The 27,417-nt window shown below is 47.1% G+C and overlaps 1 protein-coding gene across 8 annotated transcripts in view; it reads left to right on the top strand.

The window, feature by feature from the left end:
* LOC135895734 (venom factor-like) overlaps positions 1–27,417 on the top strand; it is a 148,156-nt gene that overhangs the window by 36,826 nt on the left and 83,913 nt on the right. For all 8 annotated transcript variants that reach the window (XR_011511316.1, XR_011511318.1, XR_011511319.1 and 5 more), the window contains exons 21-28: positions 2,706–2,811; positions 6,403–6,507; positions 6,885–7,073; positions 9,122–9,197; positions 12,993–13,149; positions 17,281–17,358; positions 22,433–22,607; positions 26,613–26,779. Coding sequence is in view for 4 of the 8 variants with exons in the window: in XM_070531692.1 (XP_070387793.1) it covers positions 2,706–2,811; positions 6,403–6,507; positions 6,885–7,073; positions 9,122–9,197; positions 12,993–13,149; positions 17,281–17,358; positions 22,433–22,607; positions 26,613–26,779 (1,053 nt within the window). In the remaining 4 variants the exon portion in view is untranslated. The remainder of the gene's footprint in view (positions 1–2,705; positions 2,812–6,402; positions 6,508–6,884; positions 7,074–9,121; positions 9,198–12,992; positions 13,150–17,280; positions 17,359–22,432; positions 22,608–26,612; positions 26,780–27,417) is intronic.

A 27,417-nucleotide genomic window follows, 5' to 3' on the forward strand; every position in this document is an offset into this window, starting at 1 on the left:
GACGTATATTTCTGATGTGTTTAAGTTTCTTGGAGGAAAAGTCTGGGGTACTTCAGTACATGCAATGATGAAACTGTACAGGACGCTCTTTCTTGGGTATTTGCGATACAGATTGCCTGTGCTGACCAACAACTGCAGAAATAATATCCGTACACTCGAAAGCGTCCAGGCCCAGGCACTTAGAGTGTGTCTTGGATTGCCGCGGTCCTCGTCAACGGCTGAAACAATTGCCATTGCACACGATTTCCCAGCCAAGACCCGTATAGTCATGCAAGCGCTCAGAGCACACGTAAGACACCTTGCTCGAGCCCCTGCCCCTCATCTAGCCTCACTGCCAGAGGATCGACCACGTGCTTCCTTTTGTGAAACAGTGCTGCCCTATCGTGCACACCTTCCATCAGGTTATACAGCTCCAGCGAAAGTTCCGTTTCCACCATGGTGCTTGGCACAAGCAAAGGTTCGACTAATGGTGCCAGGAATACGAACAAAAGCCCAACTCTCGTCTCCAGCACTCAAGCAGCTTTCACTGCTCTTGCTGTACGAGACGTACAACGAGCATCATCACCTATAAATTGAAGTTTCAACCACGGTAAATGGGTCTGCAGAATCGGTGATCTTTCCTGGAAAGCCCTCCACCATAAAGATTCGATTATCTCACCAGACTACATCGACTGCCGCGGATCTTGCTGCTATTCGTTGTACACTTCGTGTAATTTCTGAAGAACTACCCAAGAAATGGAGCGTGTTCAGTGACTCCAAGGCTGCTCTTCTTTGTTTGGTTTCTGCCTTACGCCGAGGACCCCACGAACAACTAGTTCTAGAAATCAGACAGCTGCTTCACCACCTCGTCGAGCAAGGACACGACATCACGTTACAGTGGATTCCAAGCCACTCTGGCATAATGGGCAATGAAAATGCCGACGCAGCAGCACAATCTGCACATGAGGAGGGCTTGTAAGACTTCATTCCATTCTCAAGAACAGACGCTGCAATGAAAATCCGTGTGCTTGCAAATGACGCCATCAAAACTTCATGGAACACACCAAGCTTGAAGCATACACGTATTCACCGACTGGACCCATCCCTTCGACTTCGACCCCCATCTGGACTCTCTCGACCTGAAACAGCAGTACTTTGCCGACTGTGGCTTGATGTCGCCTACACAAGATCTTTCGCCTTCCGAGTCGGTATGGACGACAGCGCGGATTGCAGTCACTGCGGCGGCGAGGAGACTATCGAACACGTACTTCGCCACTGTCCTCAATACAGTGCGCGCCGGCTGTTACTAGCGGCTGCGTTGGCACGCCTTGACGACAGGCCACTTTCAGAACAGTCAGTTTTGGAATGTCGACATGAACCATCGTCGCAGGGAAAGTCGGTCAAGGCTTTGTTGACCCTTTTATGTGACAGTGGCCTATTACAAAGACTATAATGACCCCATTCCGTCCTTTTATGCGAAGCATATTACGAGAGCTCAACCCAGCTCCTCAGGCGCGGCGGTGTCGCCTTCAATACCACGTGACACCGTGACGTCACGACAGAGGAGAAACGGGGCTCCAACTCGCGCCGTCGCTCGCGGCGTCGCGGTGGTATAGAAGCAGCTGCGCTTGCCTCTGCTAGACACTCACGAGGTGAGATGCCTCCTGGAGACAGAGCTGCTCGTTGGAATGAGAAGCGAAGGTTGCGGCGTGCTACAGAGACTGATTTTCTAGGTGGCTTTGGCAGTGCAAGATGGGCTGGGTGGGAATCGAACCAGGGTCTCCGGAGTGTGAGACGGAGACGCTACCACTGAGCCACGAGTACGATGCTTCAAAGCGGTACAAAAGCGCCTCTAGTGAATGCGGTGCTGCCTTAGAAACGAGCTGTTTCTAAGGCTCAGGCGTGCGTCGCTTGCTCAGGCGCACATTTCGTTGCCGCGCCGAACGCTGCGTTGCTCGACGCTCACCGCGTCCAATGCGGGGCGTGTAGTCGCTGCGCCGTAGCCCATTGTCTTACACATTTTGGCGGGTCGACGGGAACGCTGTCGCGTTCCACTCTTGAAGGCGAAGCAGAGTAACGCATGAGTTGTTTCTTCGTCTAGCCGAACCAAATATAGCCAAGCAACAGCAGTTCACCAGGCTAAACAGTGGTTCAACAACTAAAATAAAGGCTTGTATGCTTCGCATCCTGGGCTTAACCTTAGCTAAGCCACAGCCATTTTTTTCATATTTTCTTTTCTCACGCTTTTATTTTTGTCACCCTCTTTCCGTCTTTACTTCCCCTTTCCCTTCCCCTAGTGCAGGGTAGCAAACCGGGGGGTTTTAACTCTGGTTAGCCTCCCTGCCTTTCTCTCATTTGCACCTCTCTCTCTCTCTCTCTCTCTCTCTCTCCTCTCTCTGCAACTAACTACAGCCCAAGCCTTTGCTGAAACCAAGACAAAATACTCAAGCACACTAAAACTTTACACTTCCTCGTAACAATATCCCTGGAGCCACTCCTTCATTTTGTACCTCACAGAGCCCGCCATCTTTGCATGTATACTTGGATTTGAAAATTGGGTGGGACGTCATTAGGTTAAGAAATTCCTGCGGGAAAGCTAGACGCGCCATCAGAAATTTTTTTTTGAGACAGCAGCGCAAGCGTTGAGTGATACTGTCACCACTCGAGAATGTGCTATGCTTATATCTACTGCACCGGATACCCCACGTAACCGCCTTTCTTTGCAGCCGCCCGGCGTACGCAAGCAGGAAAGCTTCAACCTCATCCTCGACCCAGAAAACACACAGAAACGGCAAGAGCGACACGTCGTCAACGCTAAACACCAGTACTCAGGTAAGATATTGTTTCGAGGGGGAAAACTGGCGTGGAGGCAACACTTAGAAATACTAAGGTTAATCTTGTCGTAATTGTAGTTCTGGAACAACACCCTTCGACTGTGCTCGTCAGCACGCGACACTCAAGCATTGCTGAAGAATACATGAACTCTGTTGTAACAAGCATGTGACGCTCCCTCGGGCATAATTTTCATTGGCCCGCCAGGCTCGGTAGGCAACATTGGTCACCGCACCCAATAAACGCCGACGACCACAGCTGCTCGGCGATCAGTCATCGTTCATCATCACCACGCTGCGGAGCGTCTGTCAAACGGAAAGTGCTTCGAGCCCTCCCTTGTTCACGAACCCAGGCGGATCGTGACACTGGCGACGAGTATCCACGGATCGTCCCACACCGCCGCGAGCGGCGAAACACCGCCCCCCATTGCTGCCGCCATGCCTCTGTACGGAAGGCTGGAGCCGTTCGAGGGAGATGGGTCCACCTGGCCAATTTACGAGGAACAAGTCCACGTTTTCTTCCAGGCAAACGACACAACCAAGGCCAAACAGCGGAACATTTTCCTGGCCAGCTGCGGGACACGCGTCTTCAGTCTCCTGCTCGACCTTCTTAAGCCAGCCACGCCGCATGTCAAGACGCTGGGTGAGCTGCTCGCCATACTGCGCTCGCATTTCAACCCAGCACCATCCACACTAATGGAGCGTTTCCGCTTCAACAACCGGAGCCGCCGGAAAGGAGAGACCCTCGGGCAGTTCGTTGCTGCGCTACGAGGGTTAGCGAGCGGTTGCGTTTTCGGGGACCAGCTGGACTCGCTGCTCCGGGACCGTTTCGTCTGCGGCATCAACAAACCCGACATGCAGACGCGACTCCTGGAGCTTCCCGACCCCTCGCTGAAAGACGCTGTGAAGGCAGCGCTGGCAATTGAAGCTGCCGCCTAGGACGCCGGCGAGATTGCCCGTGTGACTGGCTCACCGTCGGCAGAAGCGGCGGTCAGTAGGTTGGCGACAAAGGGCAGTACCTGCGATCACTGTGGGGGTGCCCATTCCCCCTCACAGTGCCAGTTCTCTCAAGCACAATGCTTCACGTGGGTGAAAATTGGGCACCTGGCATGGGTATGCCAAAGGGGGAGGACGAACAACGGACAGCAGCAGCAGCCTGGCTCAAGCCTAGGTACCACACAAGCCCGCGGCCAGGGTAGCCGTCGCAAGGGTACGCGGCGAGGGCGTGCGGCAGCAGGCTGGAGTTCTTCCGCGGCCAGGCTCCACGTCGTGGCCGAGAACCCACCGATATTTGACATGTGGCACACAGCCTTTGTTCCGTCGTCTGGGCCGCCATACATGCTGACCGTCGAAATCTGTGGGCACCCTATTACCGTGGAGCTGGACACAGGGGCCACCGTGTCAGTAATGACCGGGAAATTCTTCAAGCGTACCTTCCCCGGCGAGTGCGTCGAAGCTTCGAGCGTGATGCCGCGCAGCTACCCCGGGCATCTCTCCCAGGTCCAGGGTCAGGCCCAGGTCAACGTTGGCTTTGGCGACAGGGAGGCAACCCTTCCCCTTTACTTAACCAAGGGGTTGTCGGCGACGCTGCTGGGCCGAAACTAGATTCAGGCACTGCGCGTTCGTCTGCCAGAGTATGAGCAAGCCAACCTGCACGCGGTGAAAGACGTCCTCAGCTTCTAACCGAGTTCAAGTCCCTGTTCCAGCCAGGGGTGGGCACATTCGCCGGCACGACGGTTGGCATCTATGTACCTCAGGGAGCCTGGCCACGTTTTTTCAAGCCTCGCCCACTGCCGTTCGTCCTGAAGGACGGGGTCACCCAGGAGCTGCAACGGTTACAGCGAGAGGGCATCCTGGTGCCCGTCGAGACGTCTGAATGGACCGCTCCCATCGTACCAGTCCTCAAGCGAGACGGCAGTGTCAGGATCTGCGGGGATTTTAAGGTTACCATCAACCCCGCCGCTACCAAGCTCGACCTCAGAGATGCTTACCAGCAGCTGGTGCTCCAGGATGCCTCCCGGAAGTATGTCACAATATCGACAACTTTGGGGCCCTTCCAACACGCGCTTACCGTTTGGCGTGGCCTCAGCCCCAGCCATATTTCAGAGGGAGATGGACAACCTCTTCAGAGGCATGAGGCACGTGGCGGTGTACTTGGACGACATCCTGGTCACTGGCAGCGACGACGGAGACCACCTGCAGAACCTTCACAATGTCCTGGAACGACTGCAGGACATCGATCTCAAGCTCAAGCTAGAAAAGTGCATTTTCCTGGCCCCCAGTGTTGAGTACTTGGGACATGTCATTTCCCAGGTTGGCCAAGCTCCGGTAAAGCTGCCTCTCTACATTACGCCGTGGACCCCACGAGAGAATTGTCGCGGACACACGAGAAATTTACCATCGGGCAATTGAAAAAGCGCTTGACGTCGTATTTCAATGGTTGCCATGGTCATTGTGGTACCCTTGGAAACGAGCAACCAAACGCATCCACTCAATCTTCACAGGACAGTGGCGATTTCGTCGCTATCCCGATGTCAGAAACAGACGCCGCGGCAAAGCTCCATGTGCTTGCTCGCGAGCTTACGTTGGCCAAATGGAATTCGGCACATTCTAAAAACCAGCGCCTTTGTTCCATGGGCCTTCACCTGAAGCTCCGTCTGAAGTTACTGGACGTAACTCTCATTTGTCGCCTACGACTTGGAGTATCCTTTAGTAATGCCTACTCATACCTCCCCGGAATGGCCACAAGTCCAGAATGTGAAGTTGGCGAGTGCAAAGAGACGATAGCGCACTTTCTGTGTGATTGTCGTCGTTTCAACGCACAAAGTCCTCAGCACCACGCTCGAAAAGATTGACAACGGCACCCTTACGGAAGGCAGAATTCGTAGACACCGGTCTCAGCCGACGTCGACCCGAACTTCTTTAAAAGCGCTTGTGTTTTTTTAACAGAAACGGAACTCGTTGAAAAATTATATAGCGTGCGAACTGCTGCGTTCCTTCTTTTTTTCGCAATCTTCTCTTGTTTACTAAACTTTTCCCCACGTGCAGAGTAAACAACCAGACACATGAATAGGTTAACCTCTCGGCCTTTCACCTCTTGTTTCCCCTCCCTCCTTCATCACTCGTCGCTTCATAAGCACGTCGTCGCACTTTTTTTAGCAAGCTGCAGCTACTACACACCTCGATAAATTATGGCTACTGCCTCCGGCATTTAGGTGCACAAAGTTCGGTATTTTGCTGCCACTTACTTTTTTTCTTTTTTTGCGTGATGTCATACAAGAGACATTAACGAGGACGAAAGGAACCAGTGAAAACCACTGCAAATTGTGTAGTTTCAGATGATCAGCAGAGTACTTAACTTCCTATTAGGGTTGTACATTCTTCATCTATATCATCATAACCACTAGTCGCTCCTTTACCTTTCCTTTCCCTCTTTTCTGATGTAGAGTACCAGACTAGAGCTCGCTAGTTCAGGCCGACCTATCTCCTTTGCCTTCAAACAAGCTAACTATAGGTTGCTATCGATAGTAAAAACTTGATATTACCTGCAGAACCTCATTCTCATTGTTCTTGTGCACCGAACTCTTCACAGAAACGTTTGCTGTCGGAGGCAAACAGCTCATCAAAATTAAGCGGCCTCACAGATCTCCCCAAGAGGTCATCCCTGGATCCGAACGCTGCGAAATCGACATCATCGGTGAGGCGACACTGCTTTCTCTTTGTTATAACAAATTCTCTTCTGTGTATCGCTGATGGAAACCCACGATTATGTTATTCAACTGGTCGTAAGAAGTCTGACATCTTTGAGCTGCCTGTTGTACTAACCGTTTCGCCGACCGTCAGCGCACTAACCAGTATTTCTGAACGGGAGCGCTTGTCACGAGTGCAGTTGCTGTATATCATAACTCGTCTCGTTTTAGAGTGCACTATATTGCCGATAATCGCTAGTACACCATTGATACCTTGATGTGCTATTTTAGTCTTCATTCCTTTCCACTCCCAGTTTAGCGGCTCCCGCGCTGTATTGTGCTTGTTACTTGAGGCTCATTTTGTTTGCCGGGATTCATGTTGCAGGCGACGACATGGGCGTCGCGCTAGAGGCGTCTGTCAAGAGCCCGGAAAGTCTACTTCGGATGCCGTCAGGGTGCGGTGAGCAGACCATGATCACATTGGCACCAACGCTGTACGCCTACGAATATCTGAAGACCGCAGATCTCATTTCTTCCCAGGACGAAGACAGGGCGCTTGGCTTCATTCGAAGCGGTACGTATTGGCTTGTCCACACGCGCCAGCACTCCTCACACACATTCCTAATGCGCCGCCAAATCAATGTCGAGACTTAACAGCTATTCGGCGGTCAATATCTTGCTGCATTTTTCACTCCTTTTGAATGGCTGTAGTTATCGGCATCTCCTGGGGTGTGAAGGCCAGTTTTCTCGCCGATTCGGTGACCGCACAATTAACTCGAAATGGGTTCAGTTGTCACCGTCTATTCAACGGTCACGCGCATCGCTGTTGTTTTGTTAGTGCAGCCTCCTTCCTTTAGACTGATCCAGGGACCAGGATAAGGATTCAATTCGTCGTAAGCTGGTCTGTATGCTCGGGGAACGAGTTGCGGGTGGAGACAACGCCAGTTGCGTAAAGCTTTTCCTTTTGCTTCATTATTTCCTCGCATGACGGCTCGCCGCCACGCTGGCAGATCCTCGGAACCATATACCTGGGATAGGGGTTAGATAAGGTGGAAAATAAAATAATGTGGAAACAGCGTCCATCATCAAACTCTGCGATAACCGTTAAACCCATAAGCAATATGACTCTCACACGTTATGTCATACAGCTTTTCTCTAATTGTGCAGGACTTTTCGGGCAAATTTGGTAACTGGAAACAAGAGTCGCAAGGAGTTGAGAAATTAAGCGATCTACTAAGGGAGAGAGCCAAGGCAACAGCCAAACAGGAAGGAAAAGCGAAAATTAACAAATTTAACCGCTGTTTGTGAAAATATTTATCGATCAATATCTGTTTATTCAAAAAGGAACTAGAGAAAACGCCGCCGTAAGTGGAGAATAATTCCGTGTGTTTTGAATGACGCTTCTATAGCTCCTGCATTCACCTTGTTAACGTTTTGCTCAGCTTCTAAAGTTATCACTCGAGCCTCCTGGCGTTGCCACTTCTCTACTGTGCTAATGTGGATGTTTTTCTAACCGTCCGCGGTGGGCGCACTACGCCTAGAACCGCAGTGTCCTGCGCTCTACGTGATTGGCGGCCACGCATCGTTACGTAACTTCCCAAACAACAATACGTGTCGGTTTCGCCACTTGGTAGAGCAATAAACGAGGGATCCAAAAGAACTGTGATGGTTCCACAAATATATATTTCTCTATAACTCTACCAGATCTGCTTTAAAAATTGCTACTACAACTCTTTATTTTACACTTTCGCTTGTTTACTTCTTCTTGAAAGTGTTCTTCCTGCGCTTCTTTCCTTCGCTAGTCCATTTTGTCTGGTTCCTTGTTTGTCAAGCAAAGGAGAGGTGTATCTCACAGGCGCGTGCATGTGACATACACCTTATTTCTCATTTGCGGGTTTACGCGTCTTTATGGTGGACGGTGGGCATTCACATTTGTACTAGTAAAGCAACCCCCCCTCCCCTTCTTTTGCACAGAAAAGTTTGCCTTAGGCTGGGCACCCTCCCCCTCCCCCCTTCCGAAAAAAAAATCCTGGGTACGCGCCTGGTCAGTGATAATAAAGTCATGCTTTTATGCTTTCTGCTCCGACCAGCCAGCAGAAATGCAGCCGCCGGCGAGTTCAAGATGATTGCTTAAGCATGCTAAACCTGGCACACACTGTCTAGCGGGCAGCCACGCAGACTACGCTGGGTATACTATCACACTGCAGTGCTACGGGCATCGCACATCACGCATTCGCCTGCTTGCCTTAAGTTATTGAACAGCAGTGCCACGAGCGTGAGAATACAGTAGGAGACTTTCAGGCGACAGTTACTCTGCACAAAGCCACTTGGCGTCTCAGGATCAAAGCACAGTTCCGCGTGCGCAGTCCAGTATTCAAGTCGCGGCGCCATAGGGAGAGAGAACGGGATGGTCCTTAAGCGCCGGCGAGTACATCTTTAACGCAGGAATACCTCGTAAATTGTTTACCAATGCTATCAATAACCTGGTAAGTACATGTTTGGAAACAAAGTGTCGTGCTTATAATGTTTACAGCTCTTGCGATCACAGCACGCGTAAAAAAAGATAATACTTTACCTCTGCCTATCTCCACTGAGATGAATTAACCGCTCTTTCTGCACTAGGGTATCAACGCATTCTCACTTTCCGAAAATTGGATGGATCGTTCTCGGTTTGGCGAAATCACGCATCCAGTCTGTGGTGAGTACGTGTTTTAACTATCACCGACATGCGACACCCCTCCCACCATTGTGAACATAGGTAAAAAGTGCGCGAGCAAATGAATTTAAAAGCCACAAATTCTTTACACTAGCGCCGTGATCACGGGATTCCAATTAATATGCCGCGTGTCCAAGAGCAGCCTTCGTGAGACGGGCGGTAGCACTATTTTAAGCACAAGGATAAAAATTGATTTATTTTTTATATATTTATCAATACTGCAACCCCGATTTGGGGTTTTAAGAGTGAAGCTACATTTGTTGGGTTTTGCAAATGGGCAAACAACCGTAACAATAAAAGAAATACACGGAAAGGAAGTACATAATTTGGCAATGTAAACACAATGCTGTATCGGAACCAATCACAAGAGAACAGAATAAGCTTAGCGCGTCATGCGAGACAAGTCCTTGCTGTAGGTGTAAAGGAAAAGGTTTAAGGATTTTTGTGAAACGAATTCATCAGTAAGTTTATTCCATTCAGTTATTGTCCTAGGAAAATACGAATACTCAAAGGTGTTATTTGGAGTGGTAAAAGTAATGTTCAAGGCGTGTCTCTGCCTTGTGGCGTATCCAGTAGAAAAAGAAATTATATGCGATATTTCTGCCCTTAACTAGCTGAAAGAAAAATTTCAATCTCAAAACACGATTTCTTTGCGCTAGTGTTGGAAGGTTGGCATTTATTTTCTAACAAACATGTGATGGGAGTTCACCCAAAGCTGCCATAAATAAATCTTACCGCTCTCTTTTGCATTTCTTCAATTTGGTTAACATGTTTCTTAGTGCACGGGTACCAAATTGTAGGTGCGTAATCTAAACTTGGTTCAACAATTGCCTTAAACGCAATAATTCAAACAGCGGGAGCAGAAAAAGTTCGAGAGCTCGGCTTAGATAAAATAGTTCGTAGTATGATGAGCTAATTACGGCACTTATGCGTTTCGTCCAGCTAAGATTATGTGAAATCCGAAGACCACAATACTTGTAGTGATCCACTTCTAACTGAAAGACACTACATGCTGAATATGTGAAATGAAGAGCATTACGTTTATGGGGAATTTTCATGAAAGCTGTCTCTTCAAAATTAACAGACATTTGCCATTCATTACAACAACGAATAACCAATTAAAGTGCCTCGTTCAAGAGTATTTGACCTTGCTGGTTTGAGATTTCCGAGTAAAGGATGCAGTCATCTGCATATAATTTAATTTTTACAGGTGTGTCTTGCATAATATCATTTATAAATAAGGAAACAAAAGGGGACTGAGCACAGAGCCGTGAGTCAACCACAGTCAACTGGTACTGTGTTAGAACATTGATCATTAAAGGAAACATACTGTTTTCGATTTGAGAGATAAGCAGAAATCCAATTTACAAGCTGAGAGTTTTTAAACATTATATCTAATTTAAAGAGTAGTTTATTGTGAGAGACTTTATCAAAAGCTTCAGCGAAATCCATAAAAATTGCATCACTCTGTTTTCCGGAATTTATAGCTTGAGCGAAATCATGTATGGTAGTTACTGAGTGCAAGTAGAGAACCCTTTCCTGAATGCATGTTGAGAACTTGATAAGATATTGTACTTATCCGAAAATTCTTAAATATGCTTATGTGTTATATGTTCAAGAATTTCACGTGAAGTTGAAATTAAGGAAATTGGGCGATAATTATAAACGCAATGTGAAGGGGCTTGACTCTGGCACTCGGCTCTCACTCAAAGATTTAGAGAATAGAATTGTCAGATACTTTGCAACCTACTCTGCATAACGTTCGAGAACTCATTCCGCATTCCATCCGGTCCAGCAGATTTTTTTTACATCAAGTGGCAGAAGCAATTTTTTTTAAATAATCTGCTCACTAATCATAATGTCAGATATAGGTGAACACGGCACAACAAAACACTCGAGGACTGCGTTACCTTAGTGAAAACAGATTTAAAATGAGGATTGAAAGCATTAGAAATAGAAAAACGGTCGCTAGTTTCTACACCTTTAATTTCAAAAACATCACTGATCGCAGTATTTGGGGAAATCAGACTCCAGAACCTCTCAGGAGACGGCGATATGAAGTTGGGAAGCTGCTCGCCGAAATAGCGTTCCCTGTCAGCCAAAACATTTGTCTTGGCTTGAGAAGAAAGTTCAGTTATTCGCTGCTGGTGAGCACCTACATCATTAGAACTGCGTTCTTTATTTTCGAACCATTCTAGTTTTTGCAACTGCAACGTGTCCCGAAAAATCTAGGGGTTCTTTCCTTTCGATCTCGTTACAATCCGTGGAAAGAATCGTTCAATGCACTTATTTATGACGTTCTTAAAACTATTCCATAAACAATGAATATCAGCAGTACTACTAAAGAATCACATTCAAATGAAAGCAAGTCCAATACTGAAGCATCATCTGCATGTGAAAAATTGGAGAAAGAGACCCTCTTCGAATTTTTTCTTAAAACAACATCAGAGAGGGCTAGCATCACAGCCTGATGATCAGATATTCCGGCGATAACATCACAGCTAGCCTGAGCAGTATGTGCCCCACTTACAAAAAAAAAGATCTAGTATTGAACAAGAGTTTCCCTGAATTCTGGTGAATTTATTGACAACTTGAAATGTCAAAAGAAAATGCGATATCGATCCTCTTTTTACCGATCTTGTCGTTAGGGTGGTTCAAAGCGAAGGAGGGCCAATGAATATGTAGCTAACTAAAATCTCTCGCCAAATTAAACTGATCTCCTGGTTTTACATGGGCCTCAATATAGTTATTTAATTCATGAAGAACAGCAGTGGAAGTGGTGGGTGACCGATAAATAGACCCAATGACATAACTCCTCTTTTCGTAATAAGTTTTACACAATATACCTTCAACATTAAAAATATCCTGCATAGTTCAATATTAGTAGCGACTGTCCAAAAATATTCGCCACTCCACCACCTGAACTGCCACGGTTATTCCTGCTCTCGATTCCTCTGCTGGCATTCAAGATACGACGTGGCGGGAGCTATTTGGAAAGGGTGCATTAAGCCTTTCGCTTTAAACAGGCCATTTTGAGCTTTCGGGGAGGACGCCGACCCGGTTATAAGATTGTAATAAGTGTTTCTGGTTAAATCATTTGCTATTCGCGCCATCTTTTTCGTATTCTGTCATCTTAACTTTTCCTCTCTCCTTTTATTCACTTTCACTCTTACCTCAGCGCTGAGTAGCAAGCTAGAACAGACCGACCTCTCAGCTTTTCCTTCGTAATAAATCTCTATCTCTCTTTCTCCATATATATATATATATATATATATATATATATATATATATATATATATATATATATGCTAGGGTAAACCTGGGCTACGTAATCGATGCTTTAGAGCGTTGTTAACAAGTCATAAGTCTCTAATCAGGTCCGTAACGAGTAAAGCTAATTTTCTTCTCGTAGATCAATTCACTTTGTTTATTTTTGTTTGTTCTTTGCATTGCTGTTCTTCACTTGTTCTTATTTTTATTGCGTTTTAAGCAGTTAAAGACACTGCAAAATTCAATGTTAGACAAATAAATGAACCAGGCAAATATTTTCTGAGCGCTCAAATATTTTCCTAGTCAGAGCACTCTAGAGCGCTTCGCCAGTCGAATGTGCAATGAGATATCGGGCTCATAGCTCATGGCTTTGGCCCACATACGCAGTTCTGATCGAAAGAATCGCACCTGCAAAACACGGTTCCGAAGCGTTTTTTTTTTTTTCCCCGTTCTAACATTATTTTGCGGCTTCTAAGCCGGAAACTAATTTTCCCTTCTGCAACGCAGGCTTACAGCCTTCGTGGTGCGAAGTCTGTGCGAAGCGCGCAAGTCCGTCCTCATCGACGAGAACGTCCTAACCAGCGGCCTCCACTACATACTAACCCAACAGCAACAAGACGGAAGGTTCCACGACATTTCGAAATTAATCCACGGCGACCTGCTGGTCAGTGGGGTCTCATCGTTTAACCCTAAGACGTTCATTCGTCAGTGTTAAAGCAAACATTTCTAGCCCCGACGCCGGGGTTTGATGTGGGTTCTGCTATATCGGTATCACCTCGCCCGAATACGTACATACATATTTGAAGGAAGTAGTTATTCTTCTGATCCGGTGTATAATGATTTCAAGGAACATGAAGGCGAGCGTAGAAAAGCAGGAACAATCATTTAATTTCGACCTTACGGCCCGGGTCGAGCCCTATGAAGGTGAAAACCGGACCCCGGTTGAAACGACAAAATTAAATGTTTGTTGTAGCTTGTCTACGTGTGTCCATATATATATATATATATATATATATATATATATATATATATATATATATATATATATATATATATATATATATATATATATATATAGTCATATAATGAGAAGCCAACAAACACTGACACCAAGTACAACATAGGGGAAATTGCATGTGCTTAATAAATGAAATAAAGTAATGATAAATTAATGGAAATTAAAGTGGATGAAAAAACAACTGGCTTCTCATTATATGACTAATAATTATCGGGTCCCTCGGTTAACCCCCTTTCTTCTCGTTTATTACATAACGAGGGTCTCGAATCCGGCAACATCGATGCCTTCAGGTAGCATATGTGGGTTTATTGACCAGTTGCCTTCACCCGAAAAGATCACGTTCTCGTGAGGCCTGCGGCAAAAAAGACGTTCCACGTCCGCCGCCAAGGTCTGTGAGTGGGGGCGCTGGCTAACACTCCCAGGGTTCTACTAGTACACATAAATACCCAAGAAAGTGGACGGGGAAACGCCGCCGCGGTAGCTCAATTGGTAGAGCATCGTACGCGACATGCGAAGGTTGTGGGTTCGGTTCCCACCTGCGGCAAGTTGTTTTTTCATCCACTTTAATTTCCATTAATTTATCATTACTTTATTTCATTTATTAAGCACATGCAATTTCCCCTATGTTGTACTTGGTGTCAGTGTTTGTTGGCTTCTCATTATATGACTAATAATTATCGGGTCCCTCGGTTAACCCCCTTTCTTCTCGTTTATTACATAACGAGGGTCTCGAATCCGGCAACATCGATGCCTTCAGGTAGCATATGTGGGTTTATTGACCAGTTGTCTTCACCCGAAAAGATCACGTTCTCGTGAGGCCTGCGGCAAAAAAGACGTTCCACGTCCGCCGCCAAGGTCTGTGAGTGGGGGCGCTGGCTAACACTCCCAGGGTTCTACTAGTACACATAAATACCCAAGAAAGTGGACGGGGAAACGCCGCCGCGGTAGCTCAATTGGTAGAGCATCGCACGCGACATGCGAAGGTTGTGGGTTCGGTTCCCACCTGCGGCAAGTTGTTTTTTCATCCACTTTAATTTCCATTAATTTATCATTACTTTATTTCATTTATTAAGCACATGCAATTTCCCCTATGTTGTACTTGGTGTCAGTGTTTGTTGGCTTCTCATTATATGACTAATAATTATCGGGTCCCTCGGTTAACCCCCTTTCTTCTCGTTTATTACATAACGAGGGTCTCGAATCCGGCAACATTGATGCCTTCAGGTAGCATATGTGGGTTTATTGACCAGTTGCCTTCACCCGAAAAGATCACGTTCTCGTGAGGCCTGCGGCAAAAAAGACGTTCCACGTCCGCCGCCAAGGTCTGTGAGTGGGGGCGCTGGCTAACACTCCCAGGGTTCTACTAGTACACATAAATACCCAAGAAAGTGGACGGGGAAACGCCGCCGCGGTAGCTCAATTGGTAGAGCATCGCACGCGACATGCGAAGGTTGTGGGTTCGGTTCCCACCTGCGGCAAGTTGTTTTTTCATCCACTTTAATTTCCATTAATTTATCATTACTTTATTTCATTTATTAAGCACATGCAATTTCCCCTATGTTGTACTTGGTGTCAGTGTTTGTTGGCTTCTCATTATATGACTAATAATTATCGGGTCCCTCGGTTAACCCCCTTTCTTCTCGTTTATTACATAACGAGGGTCTCGAATCCGGCAACATTGATGCCTTCAGGTAGCATATGTGGGTTTATTGACCAGTTGCCTTCACCCGAAAAGATCACGTTCTCGTGAGGCCTGCGGCAAAAAAGACGTTCCATGTCCGCCGCCAAGGTCTGTGAGTGGGGGCGCTGGCTAACACTCCCAGGGTTCTACTAGTACACATAAATACCCAAGAAAGTGGACGGGGAAACGCCGCCGCGGTAGCTCAATTGGTAGAGCATCGCACGCGAAATGCGAAGGTTGTGGGTTCGGTTCCCACCTGCGGCAAGTTGTTTTTTCATCCACTTTAAGTTCCATTACTTTATCGTTTCCTTATTTCATTTATTAAGCACATGCAATTTCCCCTATGTTGTACTTGGTGTCAGTGTTTGTTGGCTTCTCATTATATGACTAATAATTATCGGGTCCCTCGGTTAACCCCCTTTCTTCTCGTTTATATATATATATATGTATATAATGAACGAGAAGAAAGGGGGTTAACCGAGGGGCCCGATTTTTATTAGTCATATCATAAGAAGCCAACAAACACTGACACCACGGACAACATAGGGGAAATTACTTGTGCTTAATAAATGAAATAAGGAAACGATAAAGTAATGGAACTTAAAGTGGATGAAAAAACAACTTGCCGCAGGTGGGAACCGAACCCACAACCTTCGCATTTCGCGTGCGATGCTCTACCAAGCTCAATTGGTAGAGTATCGCATGCGAAATGCGAAGGTTGTGGGTTCGGTTCCCACCTGCGGCAAGTTGTTTTTTCATCCACTTTAATTTCCATTACTTTATCGTTTCCTTATTTCATTCATTAAGCACAAGTAATTTCCCCTATGTTGTCCGTGGTGTCAGTGTTTGTTGATATGGACGTGGGATGGAATGACGAGGGAGATGCAGCAACAGAAGGAAATGCGTGCAATATTTTTTAGTTACACTAAACCTTTACGAACCGTGTTTAACCTTGCTACGGCAATGGCTACGTCCGGAGCGGTGGTGCGGCCCACGTCTTGAAAGCGATGCGCCATGCCCGAAGAGAGGGCCGACTGCCCACAGGTTCGCGAGCCCTGTGTCCTCGCCGCTTGCTTAGCGTTGAAACGAGAGGCAGGACGTAGTAAATTCGCTCGCTGCTTCGGGCACTATGTTAAAAGCGATCGTCTGTGTTAAAAGCGATCGACGGACGGAGAGACGGTTTTTCCGTCAGGTAAGCATATAGAAATGCTCAAGCATTTAAACGAAAACCTTGCACAACATGAGCGCTGTCAACTTAAGGTTGATTTCGAACTCATATATACGTCAACACCGAGAGTTTCTGTTGTGTCCACTGCTTACATCTTTGGTCGTTTCTGCGCCCAATTTTCGACACGCTACTTGCGACCAATGCTAGACAGAGAAAGCGCAAAGCTTTAACGCCGCACGCGGCGAACGACGTGATAAAGAGTTACTTGCGCGGGACAGGAGCACGCCAACTTCAGTTTATGGGCTGTACTGCAGTGTATGCCACATTAAGGAAGCTTATAGCAAATTTTCGTAATAGTCAGTTTCGTAGAGTTTGTTGAACGAGACACCCTTACTTGCGCGCTGGGCGCCTGCAGCGGCTAACCGGTCTATGTAGCACTGAAGGTTGCCTAACTGCATAGCGCCAGTGAGCGCACGTCTGTTCTAAGTAATGAAACAATAAATCGCGACATAATATCTGTCACTATAATGCTGGTTCATTGGTATATCCTAACTTCACAGACACAAACCTCCTAAATGAATAGCGCAAGATACTCAACATCTTGTTCATTTTCCTAAATTTCTAATATTTGTTAAACCCCTTCTTCTATACGGTTGTCCCTTCCGTCAGCGGATGGCCCGGTTCTTAGCGGACTGAATTTTCGCCGAAACGCAAAGGCAGTGAGCGCACCTTTCACTTACACTCCTTCAAAAGTGCACGACACATTGACAAGACCTGCCACAAGGCGATTCGCACAACTAAATCCTCCCTGCTATATCGCATCCGCACGTCTAGTCAGAGTGAGCTCCGTCGTTTGGGTTCAAATTTCCGGTCTTGTATTCGAGTGACAACTCTTTTCATAGATCACATCTTCCCTCCTCTTTCTCAGGGCGGCGTGACTGGACCACTTCCACTTACGGCGTATACTCTGCTTACCCTTCAAGAATGTGCCAAAGATGGCATTAAGGTGAGTTCAAAACTGATCCTTACACCTACTCGGTTTGTTTGTTTTTTGTCGCTAAAGCTATGAGGGCGTCAGAGAAGGGTTGACTTTGCCAATTCGGTCACTTACCCACAGTGGGCCTCTTTGATTATCAGTCCCTGACACACCCAGACTGCTTGGCACTCCTTTTCCGCATTCGGTTTTCTTGAACAGCTTCGGAAGCTTGGCCCACCAATCCGAGAGCTGCCAGAATTGCGTTCGTTTTTCACGGACCCTGATGGATTGTACGCGGACTCTCGCACCTGTCAGCTGATTTTTTCTTGTACAAGCGCAAGCAGCTAGCAGACGACGTCTGTCTTAAAAAGATGCGCGCAGCGTTTGACACCATCTTGTGAAAGATGCCGTGTGCTTTTGCGCACTTCGCGCGTTCCAGACGGCAAATATTGTGCACTCACTATCGAACCCGTTACATCGGTGCTTTGTGTGAAATCACGCAAGTTTTTCACGAGCGGCCTAGTTGCTGCAGATTTAGTTTGTGTTTTTTAAGAAAGAAGCACAGCGATCAGATGCACAGGCTTGCTTTTCTTGATGTGTTTCGCGAAATCTGTCACGTGCATTGCCATATGAGTAGTAAACAGATGGGTTTCGCATTTCAGGTGAGTGAAACTGGTGTGTGATGAAGCATACCATATTGCACGTGGCTATTTCACCACGGTACCAATCGGAGCTTCGCTTCTTAGCGTTGACATATATGTTGATCCCTTCTGTTTCCAAGCTCTAGCTTTTGCTTTATGACGTGCAGGATTAGTAGACGGTGTGCATGCGCTGTGTCCTAGACACACGTCTGGCTTTAATTAGTAGACGGTCTCACGAGCTTTGAGGATACCAGTGGGTGCTTTCTGCATGAACAGGGACGTGGCACAACCGCGGTTTTGCTTATCTTCGTGTGGGAATTCCGCTTAAATTTCGCTGGCAATGAGGTAGCTTCAATACAATGGTTAAGGGGCACGAAGTGCGAGTGCGTGATGTAAACTGTGCTTTGCGAGCACATTCTATGCACTCAAGCTGCGATTACACTATGTAAGTTTTATGGTTATGTCGTCCACCTGGCCTCTGAGACTGTACCACTTCAGAGGCCACGCTTATGAATTCGCTGGGTAGGGGGTGTTACGGGTCACGTTGTGCGGCAATGAATGGAACGGATGCCAAACGCCTGAAACACGAAAGACCTAATCATCACGCTCGTCAACATGAAGAGACTTGTCCGTCGGATGTATGCGACGGGATTATGCACCAGTGCACATCCTATTCTCATTTGGCCTACGCTCAACCTTTCTACGCCAAAAAGTGGTTTTCTACCCCAAAGAGCGGTTCTCTCCATGTTTTATGCGGGTTGTCCCTACGTGACCTACGTTCAACTTTTCTGCGCCGAAGAGCGATTTCTCCCCGTGTTCCTCTGTGTGGGTTGACCCAACATGTCCAACATGACGGCAAGAGAGAATGGGGTTGCCCGGTTGGTGGAGGGTAAAATAAGGCCAGTGAGACGCTATGTGGAGACATATCCTGCCCTTGCGTGCGAGATCACGCGTGCCGAACGTTTCTGTATTTTTTTCTGTCTTGGAGCGCACCGCTAACCCGTAATTATGTATTAAACTTCAGTTATTGTTATTACATCACCTCGTCTTCCCTGCCGAGGATAGATAGAATTTATTGAAGGGAAAGACAGAGAGGTCGACCTGAGTGCGCTCTAGTCTGCTACTCTGCACTGCGCAAGAGGGAAGGGGAATGAAAGCGCTGGGATGGGTGACGATGATGGACAGGGGTGGGGGGGGGGGGCACTTGCCCCCCACTGTCGAAAGCGGGGGCAGTCAAAGCAAGTAATCCCCCCCCCCACGCACACACTCACTTTTGAAAGTGGGCAGCGGTACTTTCCGCTGCACGCTGGAAAGTCCACTAAAACTACAGCTGAAGCTAAATTGTCTTTCTTAGTAGAGTGACCTCATAACTATTGTTTTTTTTTCTTACTGCGCATATGCCTGCTCGGACAACGACGATTGTCCCTCGCGCCTTCTCGGGACGCCCTGTCGCGGACGACGCGCGCGATTCGCCGTACGCGCTCGCGTTGCGGACAGCGCCTCGCGCTGGGCAGTTCCCGCCCTAAGAAACTGTCAGCTTGCGCAACTTGCATCGTGCCCAGTTTTTTGGGGACCGCTATATCCGTATTCTAAAACACAATCAGCTTTCACATTCAATCTGCGGGTGAGGGAGAGGTCCGGGTAAAGCTTTACAATCAGCCACGCCCAACGATAGGTGCGCCTTACGGCGTGAAATCGTTGTATTATCGAATGCTGGAACTATTCAATTCCTGTCCGCTGCAGCGTTGCAGTATCAGTATCTTATCCTCATCAGCAATCTTATCAAACCTCTTACAAGTATCACTGTCGAATTTCATTGCGTAATCACGACTTCAGCATGGATGTGCTCGTGAAAATGACTTTGGTCGAACTCGCAGAGCCATTTCAATACCGATAGAACACCGGCTTTTCTAAAGACATCTCATCAGAAGTCAACAAACAAAGACACCAAGGAAAACATAGGGCAAATTACTTGTGCTTACCAATGGAAACAAAGGAATGATAAATTATTGGCAAAGAAATGGCATAAAAAAACAACTTGCCGCAGGTGCGGAACAAGCCCACGTTCATCCAGAGCATCGCACGCATAATGCGAAGACGTGTAATCGTTCCCCACCTGGGACAAGTTGTTTTTTCATCCACTTTCATTGTCATGTCTTCCTTGGTGTCTGTTTGTTGGCTTCGCATGATATTATTAACAAAAATCGGGCCCCTCGCTTAACCCCCTTTCTTCTCGTTCTGAAGACATGTGTCACCTGTGACGCACGATTTCCTTTTTAGGCTGTTTCTAAATAAGAGACCCGCCGTGGTTGCTCAGTGGCTATGGTGTTGGGCTGCTGATCACGAGGTCGCGGGATCGAATCCCGGCCACGGCGGCCGCATTTCGATGGGGGCGAAATGCGAAAACACCCGTGTGCTTAGATTTAGGTGCACGTTAAAGAACCCCAGGTGGTCAAAATTTCCGGAGTCCTCCACTACGGCGTGCCTCATAATCAGAAAGTGGTTTTGGCACGTAAAACCCCAAATATTATTATTAAATAAGAGCTATACTAATACTTGTTTCCCAGCAGGAGCAAGCAGCAGATATTTCGTATTTTAAAAAAATGAGGGCCAATTTTAGCGATGTGTACTGAAAATTTGCGCTGGTGCGGGTTGCTTCCTCATCATCCGCCTGGTTACGCCCACTGCAGGGCAAATACCTATCCCATACTTCTCCAACTACCACGGTCATGTACTCATTGTGGCCATGTTGTCCCTGCAAACTTCTTAATCTCATCCGCCCACCTAACTTTCTGTCGCCCTCTGCTACGCTTCCCTTCCCTTGGAATCCATTCCGTAACTCTTAATGACCATCGGTTATCTTTCCTCCTCATTACGTGTCCTGCTCATGCCCATTTCTTTTTCTTGATTTCAACTAAGATATCATTAACTCGAGTTTGTTCCCTCACCCAATCTGCCCGTTTCTTATCCCTTAGCGTTATACCTATCATTCTTCTTTCCATAGCTCGTTGCGTCGTCCTCAATTTAAGTAGAACCCTTTTCGTAAGCCTCCAGGTTTCTGCCCCGTACGTGAGTACTGGTAAGACACAGCTGTTATAAATCTTTCTGTTGAGGGATAATGGCAATCTGCTGTTCATGATCTGAGAATGCCTGCCAAACGCACCCCAGCCCATTCTTATTCTTCTGATTATTTCAGTCTCATGATCCGGATCCGCAGTCACTACCTGTCCTAAGTAGATGTGTTCCCTTACCACTTCCAGTGCCTCACAGCCTATCGTAAACTGCTGTTCTCTTCCAAGACTGTTAAACATTATTTTAGTTTCCTGCAGATTAATTTTTAGACCCACCCTTCGGCTTTGCCTCTCCAGGTCAGTGAGCATGCATTGCAGTTGGTCCCCTGAGTTACTAAGCAAGGCAATATCATCAGCGAATCGCAAGTTACTAAGGTATTCTCCATTAACTCTTATCCCCGATTCTTCCCAATCCAGGTCTCTGAATACCTCCTGTAAACACGCTGTGAACAGCATTGGAGAGATCGTATCTGCCTGCCTGACGCCTTTCTTTATTGGGATTCTGTTGCTTTCTTTATGGAGGACTACGGTGCCTGTGAAGCCGCTATAGATATTTTTACATACGGCTCGTCTACACCCTGATTCCGCAATGCCTCCATGACTGCTGAGGTTTCGACTGAATCAAACGCTTTCTCGTAATCAATGAAACCTATATATAAAGGTTGGTTATATTCCGCACATTTTTCTATCACCTGATTGATAGTGTGAATATGGTCTATTGTTGAGTAGCCTTTACGGAGTCCTGCCTGGTCCTTTGGTTGACCGAAGTCTAAGGTGTTCCTGATTTTATTTCCAATTACCTTAGTAAGTACTTTGTAGGCAACGGACAGTAAGCTGATCGGTCTATATTTTTTCAAGTCTTTGGCGTCCCCTTTCTTGTGGATTAGGAATAGGTTAGCGTTTTTCCAAGATTCCGGTACGCTCGAAGTCATGAGGCCAGTTTCTCTAGAACAATCTGCCCACCATCCTCCCAATGGTGGGCATATATATATATATATATATATATATATATATATATATATATATATATATATATATATATATATATATATATATATATATATATACAGAAAGCATAATATTTGTGCAATAAGTGAAGTAGTCTGGAAATGCTTCTGTCAGCATATTTTTTTTTTAACAGACAGAAACCCATTTGTCATTCACACATGGTGAACCACAAGGGTAAAAAAAATGATTGAATTAGGATTAGCAATTAGCAAAATGAATTAGCATTTATCTCTCGCAACTGACAGAAGCATTTCCAGGCTATATCTTCCTGTATATATATATATATATATATATATATATATTTAGCCATTGCGGGCAGTGTGCTGTTCTGAAAATGCCATCACGTAACCAGTGCTCACATCGAAATGAACCGTGCCTCTACAGGTGCCAGGGCTAAAAGAGTCCCATGAGAAAGCTACCGCTTTCATTGGGAAAGAACTGAAGCGGGACCAGCCGGCTTACGAAACATCTCTGGCAGCCTACGCACTCTCTCTCGGTGACAGCCCCGCCAAGAACGACGCCATCCGCAAGCTTCGCAGCATTCTGCAACCAGGCCAACGTAAGAACCGCTACATAAACGCCCTGGGCAGACTGCTGTCACGATATTTTGCGCTCTCAACCTCATATAAATTAAAGAAAGCATAGAGGGAGGAAGCCTTTCAAGATTCCTACATCCAAAACCATCGTAGCGATTTTGAGCAAGGCTTGACTCGTGACGGTTCAGTTATACCGCCACTCTTTTAAAGCCTGTTGGAACACCAGCTTCATATACTTGTGCTTCCGAGACCATCTTTGGCTCTTATTGCGAAAATATTGACAACTCTACTAAGAATGTGGGTTTGCATGAGCGATCGATATAACAAGAGAAATGTAGGGGCACATGCAGATCGGATGATTCGTGACTGTATTTACCAAGAGCCACTGTTCTAGAGACAAAGCGTTCGAGGTAATCGCGCGGCGTTCAAAAAAATACGAGTTCGCAGAGGTGAAAATTGTATGGTCCGCAGACGTATAGGCGTTACTACAGTTACCTCGAAGACAAATTCAATTACTGACCTCACGAATCCAACCTGTTATACTGTAGATATCCATAGCTGAGCCAAAAGGTTTACTGACATGATAACTGCCATGATTAGTGCCGTGCTGCTTAAAACCAATATCTTGATTTGTGCATTGAACTCTATGATGAATACGTAGTAATTCAAGCATCCTTATGACGCGCTATAGAGTAGGGTTAAGGGAATAGTAAATTTTAGACCAAATTGAGCACGCATCGACCTCTGCTGGAAGTGAATTAAATCGGATTGAATATAAATATACAGTTCTCGAATAATAAACAGCTGTTTTCCCCATTATTATAAAACAATGTCGCATCCTAGTATTAGTAACATTAGTAAGTGTCTGACATTACGTTGCACGTTATGAAGCTGCGCTTATTAAAAATACTAATGGAGCAATCGTAACGAAAACATTAATGGTAGTGGTTCACTTGTAAAGGCTGACTCCCTTAGCGACGCGGTCTGCTCCACGGCATAATTTCTGATGTTTCATGCTCACTGTATCCCAGGAGATTAAGCTTATTCTACATTTGCTCTAATTTTATGTATGATTGAGCACAGTTGATTATCCTGAAATACTTGAAAACTATAGTTGCGAATAGTGACTTTACGATTCGGAGAGTGAATCGGAGACCCTATTACGCAGTCGTCAACGGAACTGTGGTTCTCGGATGCAAATGAAGAGTATGGGCGTCTTGCGCTGGAGTTTGAGGTATAGTAGCGGCGCCTGGTGGCGGCGCGGGAAACGACATCTGGGTCGTACCAGCTTGGGTCGTATTGAGCCCTGGCTGTGGCGAAGTACGTTTCTAGGCCGAGTTTTGCGTCGATTCGCACTTTTTTCTGCCCTGTTGCGAGTGCGAAAAAGCTCGTCACTTCTCGCAGACCATGCCGACCACGCTGCGAGCTCGCCGCAGCCTATAGTTTAACGAAAACGGGCTCTCCGTGTGCCGTGGGACGTAATGCTGGGAGCAGACGGAATCGGTGACGCCGATCCGGAGAGACCTAGCCCAGCCTCGAGAAGGCGTCACCGTCATTACTTCTGCGTCGTGGGCTGCCATGAACAAGAAGGCCTGAATCCCAACATCAGATTCTACCGTTTTCCTTCAAGGCCTCACGAAGTGGAGCGTCGGGCGCGCTGCATAGCTGCATTTCGTCGCGCTGAGTAAGCGAAACTTCGCGCCATCGCCTGTCTTGAAGCTTGCTTGATTATCTGCGTTCTAAATTTCGGCCTTTTGCACCTACAGTCCCGACAGCACACCGACATAGCAGCAGGCATGGCTGGTAATTCACAATTCGAGACCCGGCCACAGCGACAATTAACAATTCGACCGATGCGAAGTGGTTAAGTGACCAGGTGTGCGTAAATGACCACAAATGGCCGGGCTGATTCGGTGACAATTCACTGCCCCACTACGAGCAGCACAGGTTAGAGTTAAATGTGCTCATACTTGACCTCAAGTCAGCATGTTGAGGCAGCGCAGCAAGGTAGTAATGATTACAGCAGATCGATGTTCGAGCGCTGTCATTAAAAGCTACGTCAAGCGAGCAGCGCACGAGCTCGCGCTGCAGCGCGATTCGCACGTACGTGCGAGGTCATATGCATTGCATCACTTATTAGCAGTTACTAAAAGGGACAGATGGCCGCTACGACAACGCAGGCATAACTACTTGTTTAGCGGCATGCAGTCAACAAAGATTGCAGGAGGCCCGCCGTTTCGCGGCATGTCGAAAGACCGCTGCCTTCGCGGCGCGTACGGTCGTGTGCTCGAGCAGTTCCGTACACATGATGTCTGCTTATCGCTGCTGTGGATTCATTTATATCAAGCATTTCCTCGCGTTTGTGCGCCTGAATCTAGAAGCGTGCAAACCTAACCTGAAGTTCCACTTCGTACGCGACTCGCTTCACTTGCGATTGACACCGCGCTAAAACTTCGCCGCTTAATTCTTGAACGGCATACAGGTATTCGGTACTGCATAATTTCTTGCCCTTACGCAGCGTGCCACCCCTGAAAAAATCTTCGGCACCGGATATTCGCTGCAGGCCGTGATACAACACAACCGAAAGTGGCGGGTCCATATTGTAAACGTGCTTTCCGAAGCAGACGACCGAGCTTGGTACGACCCATTTTAGGACAGAGGGCGCTTTTTAGCACCTTTTTTCGCAGCGCCCCCTGGGCAATGCAAGAGCCCCATATACGGGCATGTTTACACAGCCTCTTTGAAGTGGCCCTTTGCCACTTATTATCGAAGTGGAAAAAGGCATTTGAGGTGAAAATAGGCTGTTTCAGAAATACTTTGCCACAAAACATACTCCAATGCATTAAGCAGAAGCGCAGTAATCGGCAATCAAACACGGCCTCCGCTGTGCTCCCGTTCCTTCTTCATTGCCTTGCACTGCGAATGTTCCGGCGCAGTGGGGCATGCCCACAATGCTCCGCCTTCTCAATGTCACCGCGGCGCGCAGTTTAAATTTCATTCTGGACACGCCACGACTTCCGCCTTCGGTGCCCACGACGCGCTAAACATGAGCCAAAAAACGCGGTTGTCCTCAGCGAGCAGCAGTGCGCATAGCCAGTGGACTCGTGGCGGCACCCTGCGGCGACAGCGGTATCTACGCCGCGTTGCCGACCACAGCCTGATGTCGGCTATCAGCCACAGGGATGGACGGAATAGTGCGTCCGATGATGACATAATGCGTCTAGAAGATGGTGAGGACAGGGCCATCTGCTGAAAGAAAGCGTTTGAGAGAAAGCTGACTTCGTGATCCACTTGCGAGCTCCACGCACCGCGTGCGACAGCAAAACCTGGCTGAGACGGTCACAGCAGCGTACGCTACCTGCGGACTACGTTGTTTCACCAAGCCTGATGGGCGGTTCATGGCGGCCCCTTTAAATATAGGTTCTACGTCGCTACAATAATTCCATATTTAGCAACGCATTGTGCATCCCGTTTTCATTTTTTTACACACGGTATTAAGGAGCTGTTGGCGCCTTCGTGTAGTACTAGCTGCTCACACACACGTTTGTGTGTGTGTGCGTGTGTGTGTGTGTGTCAGATGAAGTAAGGTGATGAAGTCAGATGAAGTAAAGTGAAGTCAGATGAAGTAAAGTGATGAAGTCAGATGAAGTAAGTGCACTACAACAGTTCATAACAGAAATGTTCTTTTCGGCTTTTCGGAGGCAGCATCGAATGGGGCAATGTTCAATTCATCCTTCGAAGGTTTTCAATATCAGTACACGCCTATGTATTTAGTCATCCACGGAAACGCGGTTCTCGAATGCATATGCAAAGCAATTGCAGGAACGGCTGTACTGCATCTTTAAACATATAGGTTCTGCATTCCTTCGATGAATCGGCTTTTAGCAACGCCTTGTGTATGCTGGTTTCTTTGTCTCTATGCATGGCTAATGGTGCTTTACTATTCCGTGTTTTGATGCTACGCCGTTCAATCACTACACCGAGAAAGTGTGCTAAACGTCCACTTCCTATTCACTGAACATGCGCAGAAGGTGGTCAGTACGTGTCCGCTGGCAGCGATCCCTTGTCGGTGCAGGCCACGTCGTACGCGCTCATGGCGCTGCTCAAGGTCGGTGAGAGCAGAGACACCATCACCGCCCTTGTGCAATGGCTCAACCTACGCATGAACCCCAGCGGGTCGCTTAGCACCAGTCAGGTAAGCACTACACGAGCTACTGAATTCAATATTGTGCTGCTCGATTCAACGCCCATATACTAGTCGCACATGTACTCGTTGCCAGAAGTCGGTGACGAAACAAGACTGCTTATGCTCCAAACGAAACAGCTCGTAAGATGGCCTAACTAAGGCCTTTACTTGTAATCTTCCTTCTTGTTACCTTTTTATCCTTTTCCGGTGTAGGGTAGCATTGGTAAGCTGAGCCCGATTATCCTCCCTATATTATAGTCGTTTCCCTTTCTGGAAAATGGTATAACGCCCTCCGGAGAGAGAGGACAGGTGCACGACACACGATGAGTGGTTTATAGTTTACTCCCAACCATCGCTATAGCAAAAACACACACGATCTTCGCGCACTTGTGCACTTTTCGAGGTGCACCAGCACGAGTGACCATTTGTAGTGAGGCCGTGCGTCCTATACTGCACTGTGTGCGCGCAATGCCCACTCTCTCCCACTTTCCCTCTTTCGATTCCTTTTTTCCTCTACATTCTGTGAAGAGAAGCAAGCTACACGGTCGACTCGTCTCGTCCCTGCCTTCCTTCTCCTTGGTTTCCACCTCTCGTTCTTTCTTTAGCACAGAAGGACTTTGGCAGTAAAGATCACAGCCGTCGAGGAG

This window comes from Dermacentor albipictus, chromosome 1 (assembly GCF_038994185.2).
Source record: "Dermacentor albipictus isolate Rhodes 1998 colony chromosome 1, USDA_Dalb.pri_finalv2, whole genome shotgun sequence".
Taxonomy (NCBI): domain Eukaryota; kingdom Metazoa; phylum Arthropoda; class Arachnida; order Ixodida; family Ixodidae; genus Dermacentor; species Dermacentor albipictus.